Source organism: Palaemon carinicauda, chromosome 22, assembly GCF_036898095.1.
Source record: "Palaemon carinicauda isolate YSFRI2023 chromosome 22, ASM3689809v2, whole genome shotgun sequence".
Lineage (NCBI taxonomy): Eukaryota > Metazoa > Arthropoda > Malacostraca > Decapoda > Palaemonidae > Palaemon > Palaemon carinicauda.
Genome location: NC_090746.1, coordinates 78,900,853 through 78,921,879, shown reverse-complemented (window position 1 = coordinate 78,921,879; position 21,027 = coordinate 78,900,853). Strand labels below are relative to the sequence as shown.

General features: G+C 32.0%; 1 protein-coding gene across 10 annotated transcripts in view; it reads left to right on the top strand.

Moving 5' to 3' along the window:
* LOC137616559 (LIM and calponin homology domains-containing protein 1-like) overlaps window positions 1–21,027 on the top strand; it is a 103,909-nt gene that overhangs the window by 61,428 nt on the left and 21,454 nt on the right. For 6 of the 10 annotated variants that reach the window (XM_068346424.1, XM_068346422.1, XM_068346425.1 and 3 more), the window contains exons 3-11: window positions 462–675; window positions 1,811–1,906; window positions 3,300–3,383; window positions 5,647–5,754; window positions 11,540–11,596; window positions 16,246–16,391; window positions 16,509–16,755; window positions 16,878–18,152; window positions 19,550–19,711. In XM_068346424.1, coding sequence (XP_068202525.1) covers window positions 1,811–1,906; window positions 3,300–3,383; window positions 5,647–5,754; window positions 11,540–11,596; window positions 16,246–16,391; window positions 16,509–16,755; window positions 16,878–18,152; window positions 19,550–19,711 — 2,175 coding nt within the window. In that variant the 5' untranslated portion in view covers window positions 462–675. The remainder of the gene's footprint in view (window positions 1–461; window positions 676–1,810; window positions 1,907–3,299; window positions 3,384–5,646; window positions 5,755–11,539; window positions 11,597–16,245; window positions 16,392–16,508; window positions 16,756–16,877; window positions 18,153–19,549; window positions 19,712–21,027) is intronic. The other 4 variants (XM_068346427.1, XM_068346426.1, XM_068346431.1 and 1 more) reach the window with 4 other exon arrangements.

The following is a 21,027-nucleotide window of genomic DNA, read 5'->3' as shown; positions in this document are numbered from 1 at the left end:
GTCACTTGAAAACTTGCACCAAACTATAGAAGCCATTCGCAAGCGGAAGTCGATATTTTGTATTCCCCAGCATCTGTGTTCTCCACCCATTGCATATTTTCGTTTCACAAGACCCATTGCCACTCCTTGCAACATCGCCATTCAACGTTTACCTGCCAAAAAAGAGGCGTTGATGTCTCCTTATACATCATTCCTTTGCCAATGGCTGTTGTTTATGAGTTGTAGTTGTCTGACGTGTCCCTAGAAATATTCTCGTCATATTAGTCTTAAGGAAATATTTATTTATTCGTGATGTAAATGCTATGTAACCGCATCTTATTTTTACAACCACTTATTTATTTTATTCTAGAAAGATTTGTCTTCAATTGTATGAAATTACTTGTTGATTAAAACCAGTTTAAGTAAACAAAAACATGTCAGCAGTATTTGTTCACCCTTTACAACGTATCTTTTTATTTCAGATGCAAGGCGTCATGCTAAAAGACCACATCTGTGATAACTGAAAGACTCGAAACTACCTTCTCGCCATTGAATAAGAAAAGACTTTATCTAAAAATAATAATTGGACCCCAAGAATTGAACGTGAGACAAGAACTTCCAAACAGTCAGATATCCCGTGATGGCCCAAGGCATAATCTTCATCAGTGATCGGTAACCTACCCTCATATACCCAAAGTAAGTTGAATAGTTGATGTTTTTAGGTTATTTATGGTGTACAATTAGATAGGCCTTCTCCATGAGGTTCAACACTAGACAGTATTCTCAAAGTTTTATTCCAGCTGTGGCCAGAATGTTTTTTTATGTTGAACGGGCTGACACAAATCTCTTCTTTCTATATGTATGACAGAACTATTTTAACTTTGTTACTGATCTCTAGATATTTTTTTTTTTATTAATTCTCATACGCTATACATTTTGCTTATTTCCTTATTTCCTTTCCACATGGAGCTAGTTTCCCTTATTGGAGCCCTTGGGGTTATAGTATCCTGCTTTTCTAACTAGGGTCGTAGCTTAGCTAATAATAATAATAATAATAATAATAATAATAATAATAATAATAATAATAATAATAATAATAATAATAATAATAATAGTATCTAAATATGAAATTAACACCTTGCATGTGTGCAGAAGTCTTATTTTGATTTGCATATAATTGGTCGTAGTTTGTGTCATTAAAAAGCCTTAATAGTTGTGTTTATGAATCTGGTAAGGCTTAGGTTACTGAAAATTAACTGCAGCATTGCAATAGGATATCTTTCACCTTGTATAAGTTATGTAGGTAAACCTATGTCAGTCAAAAGGGCCACACGGACTTTAATGTAGAACTGAAATTGTTAGATCATAATTTACTTAAAACTGCAAATATCTATTTTGTTAAGAGATTCATTGCAATATTTAGAACAAACAAACCACCTAGTAATATGAAATGCATCAGCTGTCAGTGTTGTTCTTTGATTCAGAAGTCGGTTATAAACATACCATGAACATTAATGAGGATGAATTAATGAAGTCAATGTTGACGCTGGGAATATGCTTAGCTCAGACAGTTCAGTATTGTTTGGTGTTGTTTTCTCAACACTACAGCCTATTTTTTTTCTTTTATCTATTTTGACAATTATATGACAGTATGCCAGTTTATTACCGTTAATATCTGGCTATATATCATAAAACAATACCCTAAAACTACATTTAAATGACATCTTGCCTATGAAATAGAATCCCAAGTAATGATGCGATAATGTTTTTGATGAATCATCCTTGTGCCATTACTGTACAGTTTCATTAATGTGAATTTCTCCTTCTGCAGATGCCAGGGAACGTGCGGTACGCAAGTTATGGGGCCAACAACGCCAATGCCCCCGCAAGGACAAAGTCTCTCGATTGCCTTTCGGATAAAAATGTTGTAAGTTTCCTTGGCTTCTTGTCACTGAGACTGATACGTACTGTGACATATCCTTATCTTAATCAGAGTTGATTTCTTTCATGCACAGTAGGGTACAATACACCAGAAAGTGTATACAGTATGGTGCATGTATACATTACAGTATACTCTTCAGCGAGTATATTCAACACTATATATGCAGTATCTATTATTATGTTTTGTATTCCTTGATGATCCAAATATCATGAAATTTATATGGGTTAATTATTAAGACATGATGAATAAAGGGTTAGGAGACTGGATTCATGTAATTGCCATGTAATGATGTAAATGAACTAAAAAATGGAAAAGGAAATTTAGACAACTTCACTTCCAGGATCCAAGATTGTATATTTTGTATAAAGTATGTTGTATGTTGTAGTAATGACTGTTGAATATGCAGAAATATTTTCCACAACTGAGGAAAGTTTGTCATATGTTGGGAATAGAAGTTTTGATTTGATTTACTTCTATTTGTATTTTCTTTATAGTGAAGATCAGTATGGAAACTAACCTTAGACAAAATTTTTAATGCTCAGGAATATTTGATAAACTTAGCCATATTATATTAATGTTTTTTTTTTCATTCGTATATATATATATATATATATATATATATATATATATATATATATATATATATATATATGTATATTTACAATTTAGACATTTTTAGTTTTATTTGCCGTACAGTGCAGTAATCTTTCGGGTATGGGGGTTAGTTTGTTCAAAGTCCCACCCTCCGTGATAGCTGAAAAACTGCAAAGTAAATATAGAAATCAACTGTATATATTTTTAATTTTTCTTATAATTTTTCTTATTTTTTTTCATTATCTTCATAAATTTAAGCTTTTATGAGCCCAAAAATTACTATTTAAAAAAATCATTAAAACAAAAATTATCTGCCAAGAGGAACCCATGTTATAAAGAGGATGCCATGATATAGATCTACTGTACATAAACTGCAATATATTTATAAATCCACACTGCACTGATGGAGCAATAAGTGAACTGCGGTACGGCAAGGAACTACTGTACTTTACAGTACTTTAGAACTGTTGAACTTAGAGCATTTGTGGTAACACATTTATGGTTAGGCTGCTACTACTAGGCTGGAGATTGTTTAAATAATTGTGCTCCTCTTGAATTTATTTATTTATAGGACTCAGATCACCAAGACTTTACTTTATATTGAATTGCTCTGTTGTCATTTTTTTAAGAAAGAGAAAGAGTACTGGACTGTACGCAAGCTATATTAACATATTGTACTGCATGCAAGAAAGATAAATGTTACTCTACTGTACTCGGTAGTCAATGATATTAAAGTAATAGAATAATCTTTTGAATGCTTCATTTACCACCTTTCATTTTTCAGGGCGACAAACCCAATGAATATGTACCCGCAAGGATCAGCAGGATGGCCCCCAAAGCAAATGAGGCTGCCATGCAGTTTGTCAAGGTATGTACAGTACAGCTGTATGTATATTTCTTGCAGTTTGCATGGAATACTCTTGTTTATGGAACATATGTCTTTCTGTTCAGACTTCTCTCAGTACTTTTACACGTTTCATTCAGGTGCCAAAAAAAGGAAGATTTGATAGCATATGTATTCTTTATATAGTTTCAGTATCTGCTAGTCTTCCCTCAAAGACCCATAATGGACTGTAATACACCTGCAGCCAATTTCAAAGAATTAAGACTTGAAAATTTACAAGAAAAGAAAAATGTTATTGGCTGGTATTCTTTATGTACATTTGATAGTCAGTTCATTTTTTTAGGTTGTTCTTTTATGCCTGCCTTGCATATTATCACTTTGTAAGTGATACTGATAATATTTTAACCTTTAGCAGCTTTCTAAGCACCCATTGTATTTTTTTTTTTTTTTGTCTTTCTATCCATTCCTTTAGGCTTTTCTTATCTAGTTCTCCAACTTCTTAAACTCAAGCTTAATTAACTTTTCACTCCATGTTTATTAAAAAAATTTGTAAGGGTATCTTAATTTGATAAGAAATATTACATTTGGAAGTGTTAACCTAGAGTGAAGACATTTGTTTTTGATTAAGTAATAAGTTTCCTGTAAGCATTTACATCTATAGCATTGTTTAATACTACATGGGATTCAAAATGGCATTTTTCATCTTGCTGGCGTCAATGACTTTTAATGTCAGGATGCCAGAGAACTTCAAATCATTCATTCATTCATTCATCACTTTCTTGTAATTTCACAAGCATCATCCTTTGTGCTAAAGGTTTAAAGGTCATTCATAAATGGCAGAGGCAAGGGACAGGACGATGCCCTAGAGACTGATCTACACCCAAGCCCCCTCTTCATCAAGCTAGGACCAGTGGGGGAGGGGAGGCAATCTGCTGATGACTCAGCAGGTAGATCCTTAGGTTCCCCCAAACAACCATCCCTAGGTCACAAGAATGGTGAGATTGCAGACACTATTGAGCTTGAGCAGCTCTTGAACTCCTGTCCAGCAAATCGCTTGAGCAAAGGCATTTCTAAGAGGCTAGCAGAAATATTTTGACTGAATACTTTTTGCTAGCATCTATACGTTTTCGTCCAAACGTTTTGTGTAGGAAAAAGGCATCAAATGCTGTGATTGTTATTTTACTTTTTTTTATTTTCATCACGGTTTTCTATTGATTAAATGATGCATATTTGAGTGATGGTTAATGTTATTTAAATGTGTAAAAGTACTGAGTTTTTCTGTCCTATACTTTACTATCTTCCAGAACTGTTGAATGTTGATGCTAATGTCTTCTTCCTTTCAGTCATAACTGCCAATAAAATATACTGTATTGTTCAGCCCTGAATTTGATACAGTCTTGTAGCTCTTAAAGTCCTTTCTAAATTGGATAAATAAATTAATCATACAATATCTTTAAATAAAGTTTTATATGTAGCTTATCATTTGTGTGATAAATACAGTAGAGATCTATACCATATAAGTCAATTACTGTAATCTATATTTAATCTCATTGCTAAAATAACTTCATAACAGTGCAAGTTTTAAACTAGTGTATTCTCTTTCTTTCTGTCAAGCCTCCTTCACTTTACAAGCAGTCGAAGGTAATCAAACTAAAGCTGTGCTGAAAAACAGCCCTTTCATAGTCATTTATGTTGTTAGTAATTTGCTGTGCTTTCTTGATGTACAATGATCTTTTTATTACAGCCAGTCATGTTATGCTGCTCTGGATGTAATTTAGAGTGTAGTACTGTACATATTTTGAGGTTTATTCTCTGTAGAATATTTTACCACTGTGTACAGTATCATTCTTTTATTTTCTGTATAGTATCCAGTAGGATATCTTGATATAGCTAAGAAAGTTACATGCATTTTTTTTTTTCTTTCTTTTTATAAAGGAACACTAATTCATGACAGTGTTCAATTTTAGTTCTGTTCAGATGTAATACTTTATCTTTTTTTTCAATTATGATTGAGATTCGCATCAATAAAAAATGGTGTATGAGTTGCAGTAGTATATGAAAATATTATTTTTGGTGGTACTGTACATACGACATTGTAGCCGATGAATCAGTTGTATTCTGTGGCTTGTCAAAGATATTGGAAAGGAGCGCTTTATATCTTGTTCATGTTAGATTGTAAAGGTATTGTTTTTAGGTGTGCTTCAGTAATTGAAATTTCTCAACACTAAGTAAGCCTAGGTGAAGGAAAAGTACTGATAATTGGATTAACTCTCTTATTTTTGTCCAGACTGGGCCAGCAAACCTCTACAAAACTGCGACAGAACAGATTAAGAAGGCAGAAGCTGTGAAAGCAATGAGGAAGCATCTAATTGCTGAAGAGGAAGAATGGCAAGAAGTAGGTGGTTTGGGAATTTAACAATTAACATTTTTAAGAAAGTGTGTTCACGTGCCACTGCAAGAAGACTACGATTTATTACTTTTTTTTTTAGGTTTATGCTCTTCATTTGAATTTAAGTCTATGCCCCGATTATTGAGAATCATTCAGTTGTTACTGTGTAATTTTTGAGGTTAGGAACTTTGTGGTCCCCAAAGACTTATCCATTTAGGCTAGAATAGGGAATCCATTGTTGTAGCCCGAGTAACAAAGTCGATGGTGACCATACTGTACCTCCCCAAAAGTTTTACGTTTGTCAAAACCCTGTTTTTCATATTTCCGTTATGCTTAATTTTGGGTGTTCTTCCACAAGATAAAGTGTCATTAATAATGTTAATTAGTAAAGTTTGTAGTCAAGTAATATAACTTATGCTCTACACTGGTTCATACAAATGTTGAAAGTTTGATAATATTTTTATATAAAGTCATTTGTATGTCATAAATTCTCATGGAAAGACCTTGTAGTGGCACAGTGTTGTTTTAGTATACAGTATAAACAATGCATATTTTCTTAACATTTTATTTGTAGTTGAATGAGTATAACCCTTTAATGTGTATCTTTCACTAATTTGCTAGGAGTAACCCATTAACCATATATTAAATGTCTTTATTGTTTTCTAAAAATGTATTAGGAAATTTCTTCTAGTAGCTTACATTTACGAATGACTTCTTCATGAGACTATAAAACATGCCAGTCAGTCTGTACGTAGAACTTTCTTCTAGTTAACAAGACATCAACCTGTTTATGTTGTGTTGTTCTTTTATAATCATCAGGTAAAGAATGCTAGAAGGTTGTTTATCTTTTCTCCAGTTTGTTTGAATCAGTCCGTGTGTTATATAAGGAAGGTGATGTTTTTGTACTCTGTACATAATGCCGTGTAGTGTTTCCGAGCTCTTCATTTTAGCATTAGCTTTGGTCATTACAAAAAAGAATTCCATACTACAGAAATCCTAGCCAATCACTTGATAACCACCTAAGTTATTGCTAGATTGAAACTATAGAAAAGGATTTATTAAAATTTTTCTCATGCATATGTGATTAAAATTACAGTACTACTGTACTCGGTATACATAGCGACTTCGACGTAAGTCTTATATTTGAGGTTCTGTTATTACCTTTTTGGGGGCACAATCTATTTTCTAATTCTATTCATAAATGTGCCATTTTAATTGATCATCTTCTTAAATTAACTACGTTTAGAGATTTCATATTAGGTGTTTTAGGGTATAGTAATTTGTGTTTGCTAAATATTTTTTACTACTTGGTAAAAAATAATTTATTGCACTCTTAACTAATTTTTGGATTGTTCTTCAATTAAGATAGTTTGTTATCATTATATATTGCCTTGGGGATTTAGGTTTACCTTGTGTGTTCTGTACTGCCTTGTATTTGAACATGAAGTTGATGAAATCTATTTTCTAAGTTACATTCACGAAATTCAAAATAAGGACGAAGCTTATTGAGGTAATGCCATGAAATGGGGATTGAAAGTTGTAATTGGTGAGTGTTGGCAGTTCCATTATGTTAAGGCTATCAGTCATTGATATGAAATAGTCAAGAATAGAAGAATAATAGGATTTTTATCAAGGCTTACATTTGAATTATATTTACCTGTGAAAACGTGTGGCCCGTGTTATTATCAAGCTTTTAAAGAGTTTAATATTATAAATGCATTCTTTGGTATAGAAATATGAGTATTGGTGCAGTGCCTCCATTGCTAAGATTGACACAGGAGAGGAGTATCATATGTTCCCATATTCTATGAGAATCGTAGATTGAAAGAATATGTTCGTATGCTAAATATACTGAGAAAAAAATCAAAATATCCTAAAGATTTCGATACTGGATGTAGGTTCATAAGTAGCTTTGTTGTGTAGTTAGTGAAATCAGTTTTTGAAAGTAAATGGCAATTTGTAACTCATTTATCATTGCACTATGGTGAGTGATAATTTAATTACAAAAATAGAGGTCTTCTTTTCTGTTAAAGCAATATATAGTATAGTTGCTCATATAAAGAGAAAACAAGTCTGTGAATAATGATTCAACCCAAGCAAATGCATAAATTACACAAAATGCAGTTTAAAATCATGTCTCCTTCAGAATGTACAGTATTCTGTCTAAGAGAGCATTGAGTGTTCTGTAAGAACAAAAAATTTGTTTGAAGATTTGCTTTAGTTATTTTTTCACACCTTTTGTAGTAAACTACAAGTATGTGAAGAGAACTCTTTATAGATAACCAGCATTTAATTTGACCATCTTAAATTTTGTTCCATATAAAAATGATTTAATTACTGGTAAAGCAATTTGACACCAAACCTCTAGAAAACATTTACAATACTTAATAACTAGGGAAATAGCATGGACTGGTTTTATGACTATTTTATCATAATTCTATGTATCTTTTCTATGATGAATGTCTAGAGAACTCTTTTGGTTTCAGTGGTGTGTGTATGAAAGCATGCTCATACTGTATAAAATAAATTAATATGCTTTTAAGACAAACTACCTTGCATGGGTTTCTAACCCGTGACTCATACTCTATATTCTTTATTATTAACATGCAAAGGATATTTGTGTTTGTGATTTTAAGTAGTTGTTAATACCTATGAAGTTATCTCTTTATTGTGTACATCGGAATGAAGTATGAATCACTCATACAGAAATACTTATGAGTATCTTCCTTTGTACGTATTGGGATGCAGGTAGCTTATGCTTTAGCAAAAGTTAGTTTGGTGATTCAAAAAATTATTTGGTAACTCAGGCGGAAAGATTTTTATCCAGTTATTTGCCTATGTATAGTACTGGTTACATAAGCATTAAAACTATGATATTAACATAGTCAAAGCAGTTTCATCTTGTTTACATATAATTTTGGTTACTTTAAAACATTTAAATGAATATGAATAAGATAGTTTTATCTAGTCTATTAGGTGGTACTGTAATGCATAAGTTAGTGTTTAGTTATGATTATTTACAAAATATGAGGTAGATAAGATGGTTGTAACTACTGAGGGAAAAATTTCTATTGCAACCCATTTTCTCATAAAAGAAACAGAGCAACTGATGTTTATCTTGGCGTCACTATTGTGGGTTAGTTGGTGTGAAGTGTTTTTCTTTGGATATGTCAATAATTTACAGTGCTAGATTCATAGCATTTAAAGCTATGTACCTTCTGATGTTAATTGTGTAGTTGATAGGCGATGTTACATTTACCGTTTAGGTAACTTGTATCTATTTCAGTCGTAAAGTCTTGGAAAGGTTAGTATAAAATGTCCTAAGTTTGCAACATATTAAAAGTTGTTATTGAGTAAGGTTAAATGGGTTGTGATTGAGCACAGTGACCTTAAAGTTATAAAATCGGAGACTTTGAAATATGTGATGTTAAGAGAATTTAACTTTTTCTTTGAATATCCAAATAAGTAATAATTTCTCATTGATTTATGGAGGAAATTATATTTATTCCATTGAATGAACTCTCCACATCATTGCGTTTCAAAGGCTTATTATAAACGCTCCATTCTTGCCTTGATATATATCTTTAAAATGTTGGTGATCTCTTCCCTTGTGTAATGCCTTGACTTACTTACCCTTTTAAATACGTTTATTATCTTTTGGGTTAAAAAAGTATCCAGTCTACCCTTTTCCATATTCACCATCGAACTGTTCCACAGTTTCGATGCCTCCTTTTCCATATTCACTATCGAACTATTCCACAGCTTTGATGCCTTGAAACAAAGTATCCTCGTTTTTCCCCAGATTCTTACTCACTGACCACTGATACTGTATGTTAGATTAGAAAGGCGTCTAAAGGGTTTTAACGCCAAGGATACAGTATATTTGAGACAGACGTAATTCTTACCAATCCTGTCGTGCAAGTCACTTTTAACTCTTATCCAATAAATGATTGGTCCTAAATTTTTTGCATATATAAAACTAACCTTTACTAACAAATTAAAGATAATAACATTTTATTTTTAAATATTTTTTTAGTTTTTGACTATACCTTTGATTATATTTTTCAATTATAGAGTAACCTTGTTTCTAATAACTTAAATTTTAAGTCTTTTTAATTAATTAGTCTCTTGAAATCTTAACATATTTTGAAGAGCCTTTATTGTTCTTAGAGTTTTTCAACCAAGAGTTTTTTGTGTCTCAAATTAGTGAGTGCCAAGTGACTGTTACATGACTTATGGAGTCACTTCACATATTGTCGGTACACGTCTTGAAGATCGAGGAGTTTAGCAGTTCCTTTTTATTAATATTAGAATTCTTATTTTCAGTTCTCTATATTGTACCTTAAAATCATATTGAAAGTATCTGGTACTGTTTATTTTGCAGTTAATATTTGGAATAATTGCGGATTCTTTTCAATACTTGATATTTTACTGTTTTTCCCATTTAGTTTCAAGGATGTTAGACTCCTCAATCTTATTTATTAATTTGTTTGTTCTGTATTTATTTTTGGAATAAATGGGAGAGTGAATGTTCTATATACACATTTGAAGATTACTTTATTTTTTCTCCAATTTTAGAGCCATTAAGTGTTGATATTTTTTTTAAAAAGAAATTAAAATTCATCTTCTCAGATGTATATTTGCCACAACCATCAAAAGCTCAGTTATTATCTTGATTTGAAATGGATATATGCTTGGTGAAAACTTTGTATTTTGTTAATATGATTAATTTTATGAAGTTCATGTTAGTAGAGTTTCAAAAAAAGAAAAAAAAAATCCTGACCATTGCTATTGAAATGATTTCTAAGCCAAGCTGACAGTACTTTTATATATATTTTTTTTTCAATTCCCAGTTCTGTACTATCAAAATTTATTTTGCATATCCAGTCAATTTTATTATATCAGATTTTGATTGTGAATTTCAAAAAAGATATAAGCAATAGACTTCTTATTATAACAAAGAACTGAATCTTATAAAGTATAAATTGAACGTCTAACCACTGAATTTAATTTTTATTTAAATGATAATTTTTTGTAAATTATATACTGTATTTAATTTTTTGTATGTAAATGTAAAGTATAGTATCTTTTTTTCTGTGTTAGATGTGACTTTGCAAGTGGAAATGTTAGTTCAGTTCGATCCAGTTAACTTAAAATTTTAACAATTGTAAATTAATATCTTTTCTAGTACTAGTTACAAGGTAAAAATTAGCAACGAATTACATTTTAACTTATCATTTCGTTAATTTTTCTCCATTTGGATACACTGACACCAAGAATTAAATGCCTTAGGTATTGAACTTTTTTGTCAGCTTTGGCAGAGTTATTGTAAATACAGTGCACAAATGTACCAGAGTATAATACAGGTACACTTTATGTTTGTATTTGTGGATAAGCTTCAGCTTAATTGCCTTATTTGAATGAAAGGGACATATCAAATATATGTTGCGTATTACATATTGCCATCCATATTGACACTGATCCCTTGTTGTGTATACATGTTACCATCCATTTTGTACACATGATACTATACCATCCATATATTATATATATTTAGATGACTCAGCCATAAGTATATTCACTTTAACTAGTAAATATCATTTTTCATACCCACATGTACACAGAAGTATCTCTGGTAACATGCATGTACAGTATACAAGGTGTGTGCAAGTTGCATTTATACATGGTGTGTACATGTCAAAATGCATGTATACATAGTGTGTACAATTACAAATGTTGGGTGTGGTGCATGTGTGAACTAGCCACTGACAGTGTCCTGTTCCTCCACTAGCAGCCCTCCTCCTCATCCTCCAAGAGCCCATACGATGAAGACACAGACTGGCAGTCGGTAAGTCTTTTTTTAAAACTCTCCCCTCCGTTGTCGTGCTCTCTCTCTGTTATGTGCTGTGTGCTTCCTTTCCTCTGTTGTTTTTTCTTCCCCTATGCAATGCTAAAACTTGTTTTTTAATTGTGTACAGTTTATTTCTGGCATAGCTTATTCCTTGCTCTAGAACAGTGCAATGCTATTATTATTTTTTTTCATGCGCATTTTATCTCCTTATATGCACTGTGCTTTTGTTTTCATGTTTTTTTTTAATATGCAGTTAGATATAGCCAGCAGTACTAAAAAATCATGTCGTACTGCATTGCACATTTGATGGTCAGTATCTTGCTTTGCGTTTTTACAGCATACCAGGAGTAATGAATAATAGCATTTTGATTGTGCTAGTATTAGAATTATTAACAGTCAACTTGTAATATATCTAAAAACATATCTTGCTTAAGACGAGAGATAGAAAATATATTTTTTAAATGTGTACACTATGCACTATCTCAGTTTAAGGAAAGGTACAGTGTGTTGCATAATTCATTATGTTGCATGGTGGATCATAGCGAATGGATATGCACAGAACAAAATACTGTGTACAGACACTTACAAGTATGGTGTTATTAAGCATTGTCACATCACGTTACAGCACTGGAATGCGGTGTTGAATAAGACTTGTAAGTATCATTATTGCTTCTATGTTTAAGGAAATAGAGGCTTAATTTTGTAAGGCTTCTCTGTCGAGCTTTACGTCACTGGCAGCTGTTCCAGGATCCAATGATTCACACATCACTCTTATTTTAGTCAGCTTCAGTTGTACAGAGGACTAAACATAGGAAGTTGTTATGATTTGGGTTAATGTTGTTTTGCAAGTGTAACAAGCACTGCAGATTAATTCAAAAGTGGTATCTTGTTTTTTGTTGAAATGTTCCATGCTGAATACTAGGATTTTATGTTGAAGCTGACAAGAGGTATACAGTATACTGTTTAAATTGCTATCCATATACTCTTAACGTACAGTATTATGGAAGACATGGCTGAAATATTTACTGTATATGAACTTACGGCATCCCTGCACGATTATGAATCGTACGATGACTTTGACCACTCCATTCTTCATTCGGTAAGGCAGAGATAGTGCGTTGTATTGATTTGAATTTTCTACACAGTTCTGTCGTTTCTTAAAAGAAATAGAATGCTCTCACATTTGAAAAAGTCGGTTTGATAAGTACTGTATGTAGATTACTATACATTAGCTTGGAAACCCTATACAGTAGTTACAATGTTTGAGCAGATGGAAATATTTTACTTTAATAAAGGCATATCCAATTTGCCTTTCAGTTGATTAGGAAAACTAGTTATTGCTGTTTACAGAACTTGCCTCATATTTTCTTATATTAGAAATGCTGCATTGCAATTGGACATTTCCTTAAGTTGCAATTTAGTTATCCTAAATAGTATTCCATGGAAGTAGTTATAATGATGATAAAAGCATATAATGCTAATAGAAACAATAATAATGATAATAATTATGATGAGGATAAAGGAAAGAGTAATGAATATAATACAGCTAGTTATTTGTGTTAAGTATGTAGTTTTCCTAATTATTATTCTAGGGAAATAAGGATGATAAAATTATAATAGTAATAATGATAATACCAATTATGATGATGATAATGAAAATAGTAATGATAATGATACAGATAGTTATTTGTGTTGAGTATTTTAGTGTGTTGAACTTGGTACACAAAGTAGAATTCAGAGCATATAATTTCAAAGATTTCAGTGACCTAGGTATCATTAATTAATGCTGGTTACTTATTGCTTTTGATATTTACGAAGATATTTGATTTAAGCATTCAAGTTTGTATAGGGTACACGATATAACCTTTCTGGACATTTTATATATTGATGTTAAAACACTTTGTTACACTTACATTTACTACTTTTTGAGTACCGTAGATGTAATAGCAATTATGACTCGTGAATGATTTAAATTTTATGTTTTTACTGATTTTTAGTGCTATTAAAATAGTTTTATCTTTGTTATGGTTAAAAGTTGGTGACAGATTGTTCCTATGTGTTTTTTGTAAGTGTTCCTTTCTGGTATATGATTGCTTTCTGTTATATTTGCTCATAGCTTGTGAAATACAGTACTTTTCTCATGCCAAGTTCCCAGTCATTTATTGGTTCAATATGCCTTCACAGTACTGTGTAGTTTTAATGTGCTGTTTTGTTATGTTCCCAAGCTGGAAATGAATTTGGAATAAGCTTATGAAATAGATTCATCATGGAAGTAGCATTCTTGAAGGGATACAAGCTGCTATTTTGTACAATTATGTATTATGGTAAAATGAAACAATAGTATCTATACAGTCGGCAAATCTCTTTTTACCGGTTTTTAAAACCATGTAAAGCAATATAGCTTAGTTTCAATAGACTAAAGAATTTGTGAGATATATTTCTTCATCATCATGAGAATATCTATGACTCATTTTCCTTTTATGGAGTTTGACATTCTTTAGTCCTTGCAGTCAAATATATCCAATCCACATGTGGGTATCATAATTACTCACCAAATAAATTAAATTTTATTCATGAATTCAATTTAATTTCAATTTAGCCTTTACAGTACTGTATACTGTACTGTGAACTCAGTTTCTTAAAAAGGATCATTTACATGCAAGTCTTCTGTTCATTAGGCTTTGTCTACCCAGCTTCAATGCTAAAGTGAAATCGATCACTCTTCCCCGGCGGCTTGTCTCCAATTGCAATTACGTTGAAATAACATTATCATTGTTAATAATTTCATCACTTGAAAATATGCCTTCCCTGCTCCTCCCCACATGTTAACTACTGTGCCATTTTTTGATCTGTAGAATATACTTTTTTGTCTATTGTGGCTTGTGTGATCACTTGTTTAGTCATCATTGTATATTATTCTTCTCTGTTGACACCTATCGTGAATTGGATTGAGTTTGAGCATAAAACAATATGATAGACCTATTGGCAGTGCAAAAGTGAGACATAAAATCATGGAAACAAAATTGCTCTTGATAACAAAAGAGATTAGTGGGGAAAGTGATGGTGAATGTAAGATAACATTTAATTCTGGCACATTTGAAGTTATATTCTTGTGTCTATTTGTTAACACTTTCTTCCCTAAAAAAATTACATTCAGTATTTATACCATACATTTTGACTTAATACTGAATATTGATTTTAGTTCTTCTATAACAAGTTCTGTTGTATTTTTAGTATAACCTTACAGATGAATTAAGTTAGGATAAAAACTGGACTTGAATTCATGATATCTTGTAGGAGAATTGATTTCTTAGGCTACAGAAGAATATTACCAACTTTATGTTTCCAATAATTTCAAAATTACAATACTTATGTTATAACCAGGAAGTAATACTGTACATGATTAGATTACTGATCAAATAATGGTAAGGAACATTATACTACTCACATAAGTAAATTAAATTTAATGTATTTTTCTGATATCTTGAAAAACTTTAAATGAATTTTTGAATAACTATCATCCTTAAAACATACTGCAACTTAACTATCTCATTAAGGAAGCCTTTTCATGTATTGGTATAAGTAAAATAAGATTTTTATGTGGAACTTAAACTTAACGAGTTTTATACCTTTAGGAATTCCTAAGTGATTAGTTTTTATTAGTGGATGAAATTGTCCTGAAGTTAAGAAAAAAACATTTAGGCTGTTTTAATTTTTACAGTAATCTGTTTGATGTGATCAGACGTTGAATAATAGACTGAGAATTTCGGAGACTACAGTGTTTTGGGAATATGCTGAGGGCAAATAAGACAAAGACTTGAGGAAAGCACAGGAACTATGGAGAACTGGATTTTACAGGGTTTTAGGCAGAAAATTAATGAGATAAAAGAGAGTTAAAGGTAATTATTTCGTATCTAGCCCTAAAGAAAACAATGTTTAATGTATGGGATAACTTGTATAGTGCAACTACCAGACAGCTGATGATTATGATTATTCCAGATATTTGCTCGTGCTATGAGTTTAACTTTTATAAGAATAGGTATATCATATTGTAGATATTAGGAGCAGTCATTAAGATTATACATTCTTCAGTTATCCATCTTTTTGCAAATCTGAAACCAGTGGGTGAAAGGTTCGCAACCTATTCTGCGATATAAGGTTAATTTAATTGGTTTGACTATCATTGGCACGCTCACTTTTTTCCCAGATCTTGGAATTTATTGTTTAATTTTAATGGAAGTTAAAAATAAAGCATTGCTTTATAGATTACTTAATTCTATCGTTCTCCACTTTACAGCTCAGTAATTATGAGGTTGCAATATGTTAGACTGGAAATATTTTTTTACCTCGCTGTATATGTTCATTGAGCAAGATAACGTATGGGCCTATTTTTCATGAACACTTTATTAGGATACCTATATTTTTATACTAGAGTTTTGTATAAGTATAGGTAAGGTAGTTTAGAAATCATTTACAAGAATAGTGTAAGGACATTGTCTCGATAATATCTGTAGCAGTATATTAGTAAATCCTCGTTACTTTTTTTTTTATTTATTCAGTTTTAGTTATATGTATCAACAAAAGAGGAGCCCATCTTCTTTTTTGTATAGTTTTATAGGAAAAGATAACAAAATTATTCATTTCAGAATCTTGATAAGTGGAAGAGTTCTCGAAGGAAAAGGAATGAAGAAGCTCTTGAAAGAGTAATAGAAATAAAAAAAAATGAACAAGAAGAAGAATTTAGTCGCACTAGAAGGAAGAGTAAAACATTCAGCGAGATGAGAGAGGACAAGTAAGTATATGTATTCTATATCAATATTTGTTTGCTACTGAAATGGGAATTTATTATGCAATTTTCCATATACAGTACAGTAATTTGTCTTGTAATTTTTTCTCTCCTTCTTTATAGGACCAAAAGAGGTCGAAGATACAACTTAGTGGTCCATGATGATGATAATAATGATCTAGGAGATCTGGGACTTAGTTCTGCTAAGAGCACATCTTCTTTAAATGATGGCCATGAAGAAAATGATGTTAAAGATCTTGATCAAGATAACAAAGATGCTAAGAGTGATGCTGGCTTTTGCACGGGATCTGACACTGGAAGTGATGGAGTATTTGCTGAAGACAATATCAGCGATACATCATCGGCACTTGTAAGTTTTACAATTAATTTAACTTAAGATTCTGAAAGGTAAAAATTTTTCATATGTACAAAATTTAAATTTTTTCACTAAGTACAGTATTAAATTTTCTATTTTTTTCTTTCTTTATTCAGGGTGATAAAAAGGAAGCACATGACTCTCTCCTGGATTCAGGGTTAACAAAGGATGACGAACCTCACCTTAATGGCCATAGTTCAGGGTTGACGGTAGATATTCTGCAAGCTAATACTGCAATCATAAGCTCAAATGAGTATACATATGATAAAGCCATTGAGGACTACAAACAATATGCTGAAAATAGTGCCAAAAGAAGAACATCGAGCATAACGAGTCTTAATAGTAACACAAGCTATACAAAAGAAGATGAGAGAAAGGAGGAAAAATCCATATTGAACAATCGATCACCCAGTCCAATGAAGAGTAACAAATTGGAGGATAAGCTGAATTATTTTTCAAGAGAAATGGATAATCAGTACAGAACGAGCCCTGAGCCTCGGGTCATAATGAGAGAAAAGTCACCAAAGGTTGACATTTGTAAACGAAGATCTATGTTTGAGATGAATGAATCTATCTCGGTTCAGTGTACAAAAGAACAAAAGCAAGTCCACAGGAGATCATTTGATGTTTCCAATTCTTTACGTAACAAAGTGGCATCCTTCGAAAACTTGGAAGTCGAATCTCCAAGGGCTCGTAGTATTACGCCAAACAGAGACACTAATTTGAGAAGTAAAGTAGCTTCATTTGAAAACCTTGATGTTCAGACACCAAAAGTGCGAGGAATAACTCCACCCCGAGACATCAAATTCCATGAAAAACTGGCAACCTTTACAGCAACAGAATCAGAGTCTCAACCCGTCCAGAAAAAGACACCAGAGAGAGATATTAACTTCCATAAGAAGCTTGCATCATTCACAAGTATCGAGAATGGCGAGGAGGATAAAGCTCGAGAACGAAAGACTATTCCTGCTGGAGACCCAATGCTGAAGAACAAGATTGCATCGTTTGAACAACTTGAACAGGCAGCAGAAGCTCCGAAACCAACTCCAGTTGAAATTCCACAGAAGAGTCGAGAAAGATCCGTCAGCTTGGAGAATTTGGATGAACCACAAGTTAAGGAGGTAATGCGTCCCGCTGTTTCTGTTGGGAACATGGGTCTTCTGAATCGCTCCCCATCCACGTCATTTATGGTCGTGAATTTAGAGGGTACTGGGGTTGAAGAAGTTTGTTTGAGGCGAGCTAAGTCAGTGGTGAATGCTGAGCAAGAGCCTGCCAGTTCTCAGGACGCCTCAAAACGTTCTACCGTTTATGAAACTGTAGAGAAGTGCCAAGTAACTCGTGACGTTGACTCAGCACCAATGTATTCAATATTCCAGTACCTCAGCCCTGAGGTTTGTCACACGTTTAATCAGAGCTTCTGTGTGTGACTTGTTTTTCTAAGCATAGTTTCAATAATTAATATAAATGTGTGTTGTAGCATCTAGCAAGTTTGGAGTGTTGTTCTTTTGGCAGTTCCCTTGCCTCTCCTTACTTTGGCTTAATCAAAGCAGTGATGGAACATTAGTTTCTGTTACCTGCAATAAGACGTAAAATCCTATTTATCATAAATCTTATACAGTATAATGTACTAAAAGGATGGTAGAATTCAAACCTCTGCCAATTCTGAATCAGTCCCAATGTGCTTTAGGTCATTTGTTTTAATTAAGAACTAATGATTGACCTTTAAAAATAAGCACTTATATTTTTTTCTCTAGAGTAAAGATTTGTCTTTTTCTTCTCCCGCTTTTAAACAAAATTCTTAAAAGACAGCCATATGGTACAGTCATTAAACTTTTTAGTATGTATAAGCTGGTGAGCTTTTAAAATTGAAATAGTTTTTTTTTATTCTATTCTACACAGATCACCAAGTTATATGGTATACAGTACTATAACCTTGAAATTTAGTACAATGTACCAATAAGGTCTTGAGCTTTCTCAAAATGAAATTAGAGAGACTAAACTGTGTAACAGACAAAACTGTTCACTTCAAATTATTAGTAAAAATATAAATCTTTGAATTTTTTGGTGGAGGGTTGACTCATTGAAACACGGAGGAAGCTTTGTTTTTTAGTAAACTGTGACATTTTTTTAAACCAAATTTTTGTCTAGGTATTCAGCCTTTAAATAGCGTTCTTTAGTATTGATATAGTCATTCTAGAGTTTTTTTTTTGTGTGTGTATGAGCCATGAGATACGGCTGTGAAGCAGCGTGTGATGCTGGTAAGGCCACTTGGAGTGCAGACACAGTCAGTCATTTGAATGCTAGCATTATGTGATCACAGTGACAATGCTATAATGCTAACCATACTGAAATAACTAGAATGTTTAAGTTTAAGGCATGCTCTCACCATTGTTTGCAAGCTTTTGCTTTTGATGTGCACTATTGCTTTTTATTATTCATGTCATTATAAACACCACTTTCCCATTATTATTTTTTTTTACACAGACCTACTACCCTTTGTAGAGCTTTTAGATCAAGATAAACAAATTTAATCATCATACTTTGTAACATACTCAAGTAAAGACTACTCATTATTTTTTGGTTCAGTTTGAGTGATTGTGGTTTTATTTAATAATTTCTTTTTAACTCATTTTTTTAAAATATTCACTTTAAAGATTGCATGGTTTCCCAATACATATTTCAATTATTTTGTTTTCTCCATATTTAATACAATTAATTTTCCATCCATGGTACCTAATGCTTTGTGGTGTCCTTGTAATTAAAATGCATCTAATATTATCCCACATAGGTCAATGCCCAAGTGTTTGAAATTGCTTCAAAGCTTGAAGAAACACCACTTGTGGGTTCTCCTGTCCTCAAGGCTCCTACTCTTCCACTGCCTATACCTCCAACACAAGAAGAAGATTCACTAGAGACCTCTAACTTTTACACTGATGATGACATTAATGAGGTTTGTGTACTGTAAAAATTGTTTTGGATTTAACAGGATAATTTAGCTGATCATCTTGAGTTATTTCAGGGACTGTGACCCTACTGAAATTGGGTTTTAGGATATTATTGATTAGATACAATACTCTTTCCTTGTTTTTTTTTCTCACTTAGAGGACGTGAAATTGCATTATTAATTTTAAAGGGAAAGCAGAAATGAACACCATAGAGTTTAGTCTTCAAAAATCTCGGGAGCAGTTGACGAGATTGTGTAAAGTTTTATATTTTGAATTTTTTCTCAAACTGCAAATTGGCTGATAATTTGTTAATCTAGTTTTAGTGAAAGGTCAGCAGTGTTAGTTGACTAATCCAAAGCTTTTATTAAAAGCATGGGAAAAATCCCATTTCTTAGAATGTCAATTTGATTTTTTTAAAGTCCATAGCATGTACAAGCTTTTTATCATAGATGAAGTCTTAATCTTAAATTTTTTAAAGAAATCATGTAGCATAATTTTCTTTTTAGAGCTGAAAATTGCAAACAACCCCAGTTTTTATAATTTTAGGGATTTTTAATAGATACAGTGTACACCCTTATTTTTGTGTGCATAATGTTTCTGAATAATTACTGCACTATCCAATAACTATAGAAACAAAAAATATGGATATAAATGTAACTGAATAATATTTAAATATGGAATAAGCATGCTTAAAGGAATTTTTTATATGGACATTTTCAAGTTGAACGGATGACATTCATGTATGCAGTATAATTGAGTAAAGATATATGTTACAGAATGCATCCATGTATGTATTTCCTAATTCTATTTGCATTTTACTTTTGAGTGATGTTTAAGAAGGAAATTTTAACAATATTTTATGGCATCCTATGTGTTTAAACTTTACTTTTAAAACTTAAATGCAAACTTTCCAATCACCATAAACAGTCTTAGAAAAGAAAGATTTGTTTCTTATACATAAAACTGTATAAGCTTTATTTAACCTTTAAAAGAATTGTAATTTTTTCCCAAGTGGAAAGGTATGCCAGAAATATAGCTTGTAATTAGAATCAATAAGTCAGTAGATCAAAAAATATTCCATTCTAATTATATTCAACGATGTGACTCATTTTGCTCGGAAAGGGGTAATTCAGTTAGCAGAAAATGATGCTACGCTTTACAGTGGAGCTCCGTAAATCTCCGTTTACCTTGAACTGATAGGTATTAACTTTTCCATTAACGTATGATATATTTCGCACTATACTGTATTACGATGGATTCATTTGGTAAAGTATTTAGTTGTTCCTTTGCAATGAAAAGAGAATAATTTCTAGCTATAAAG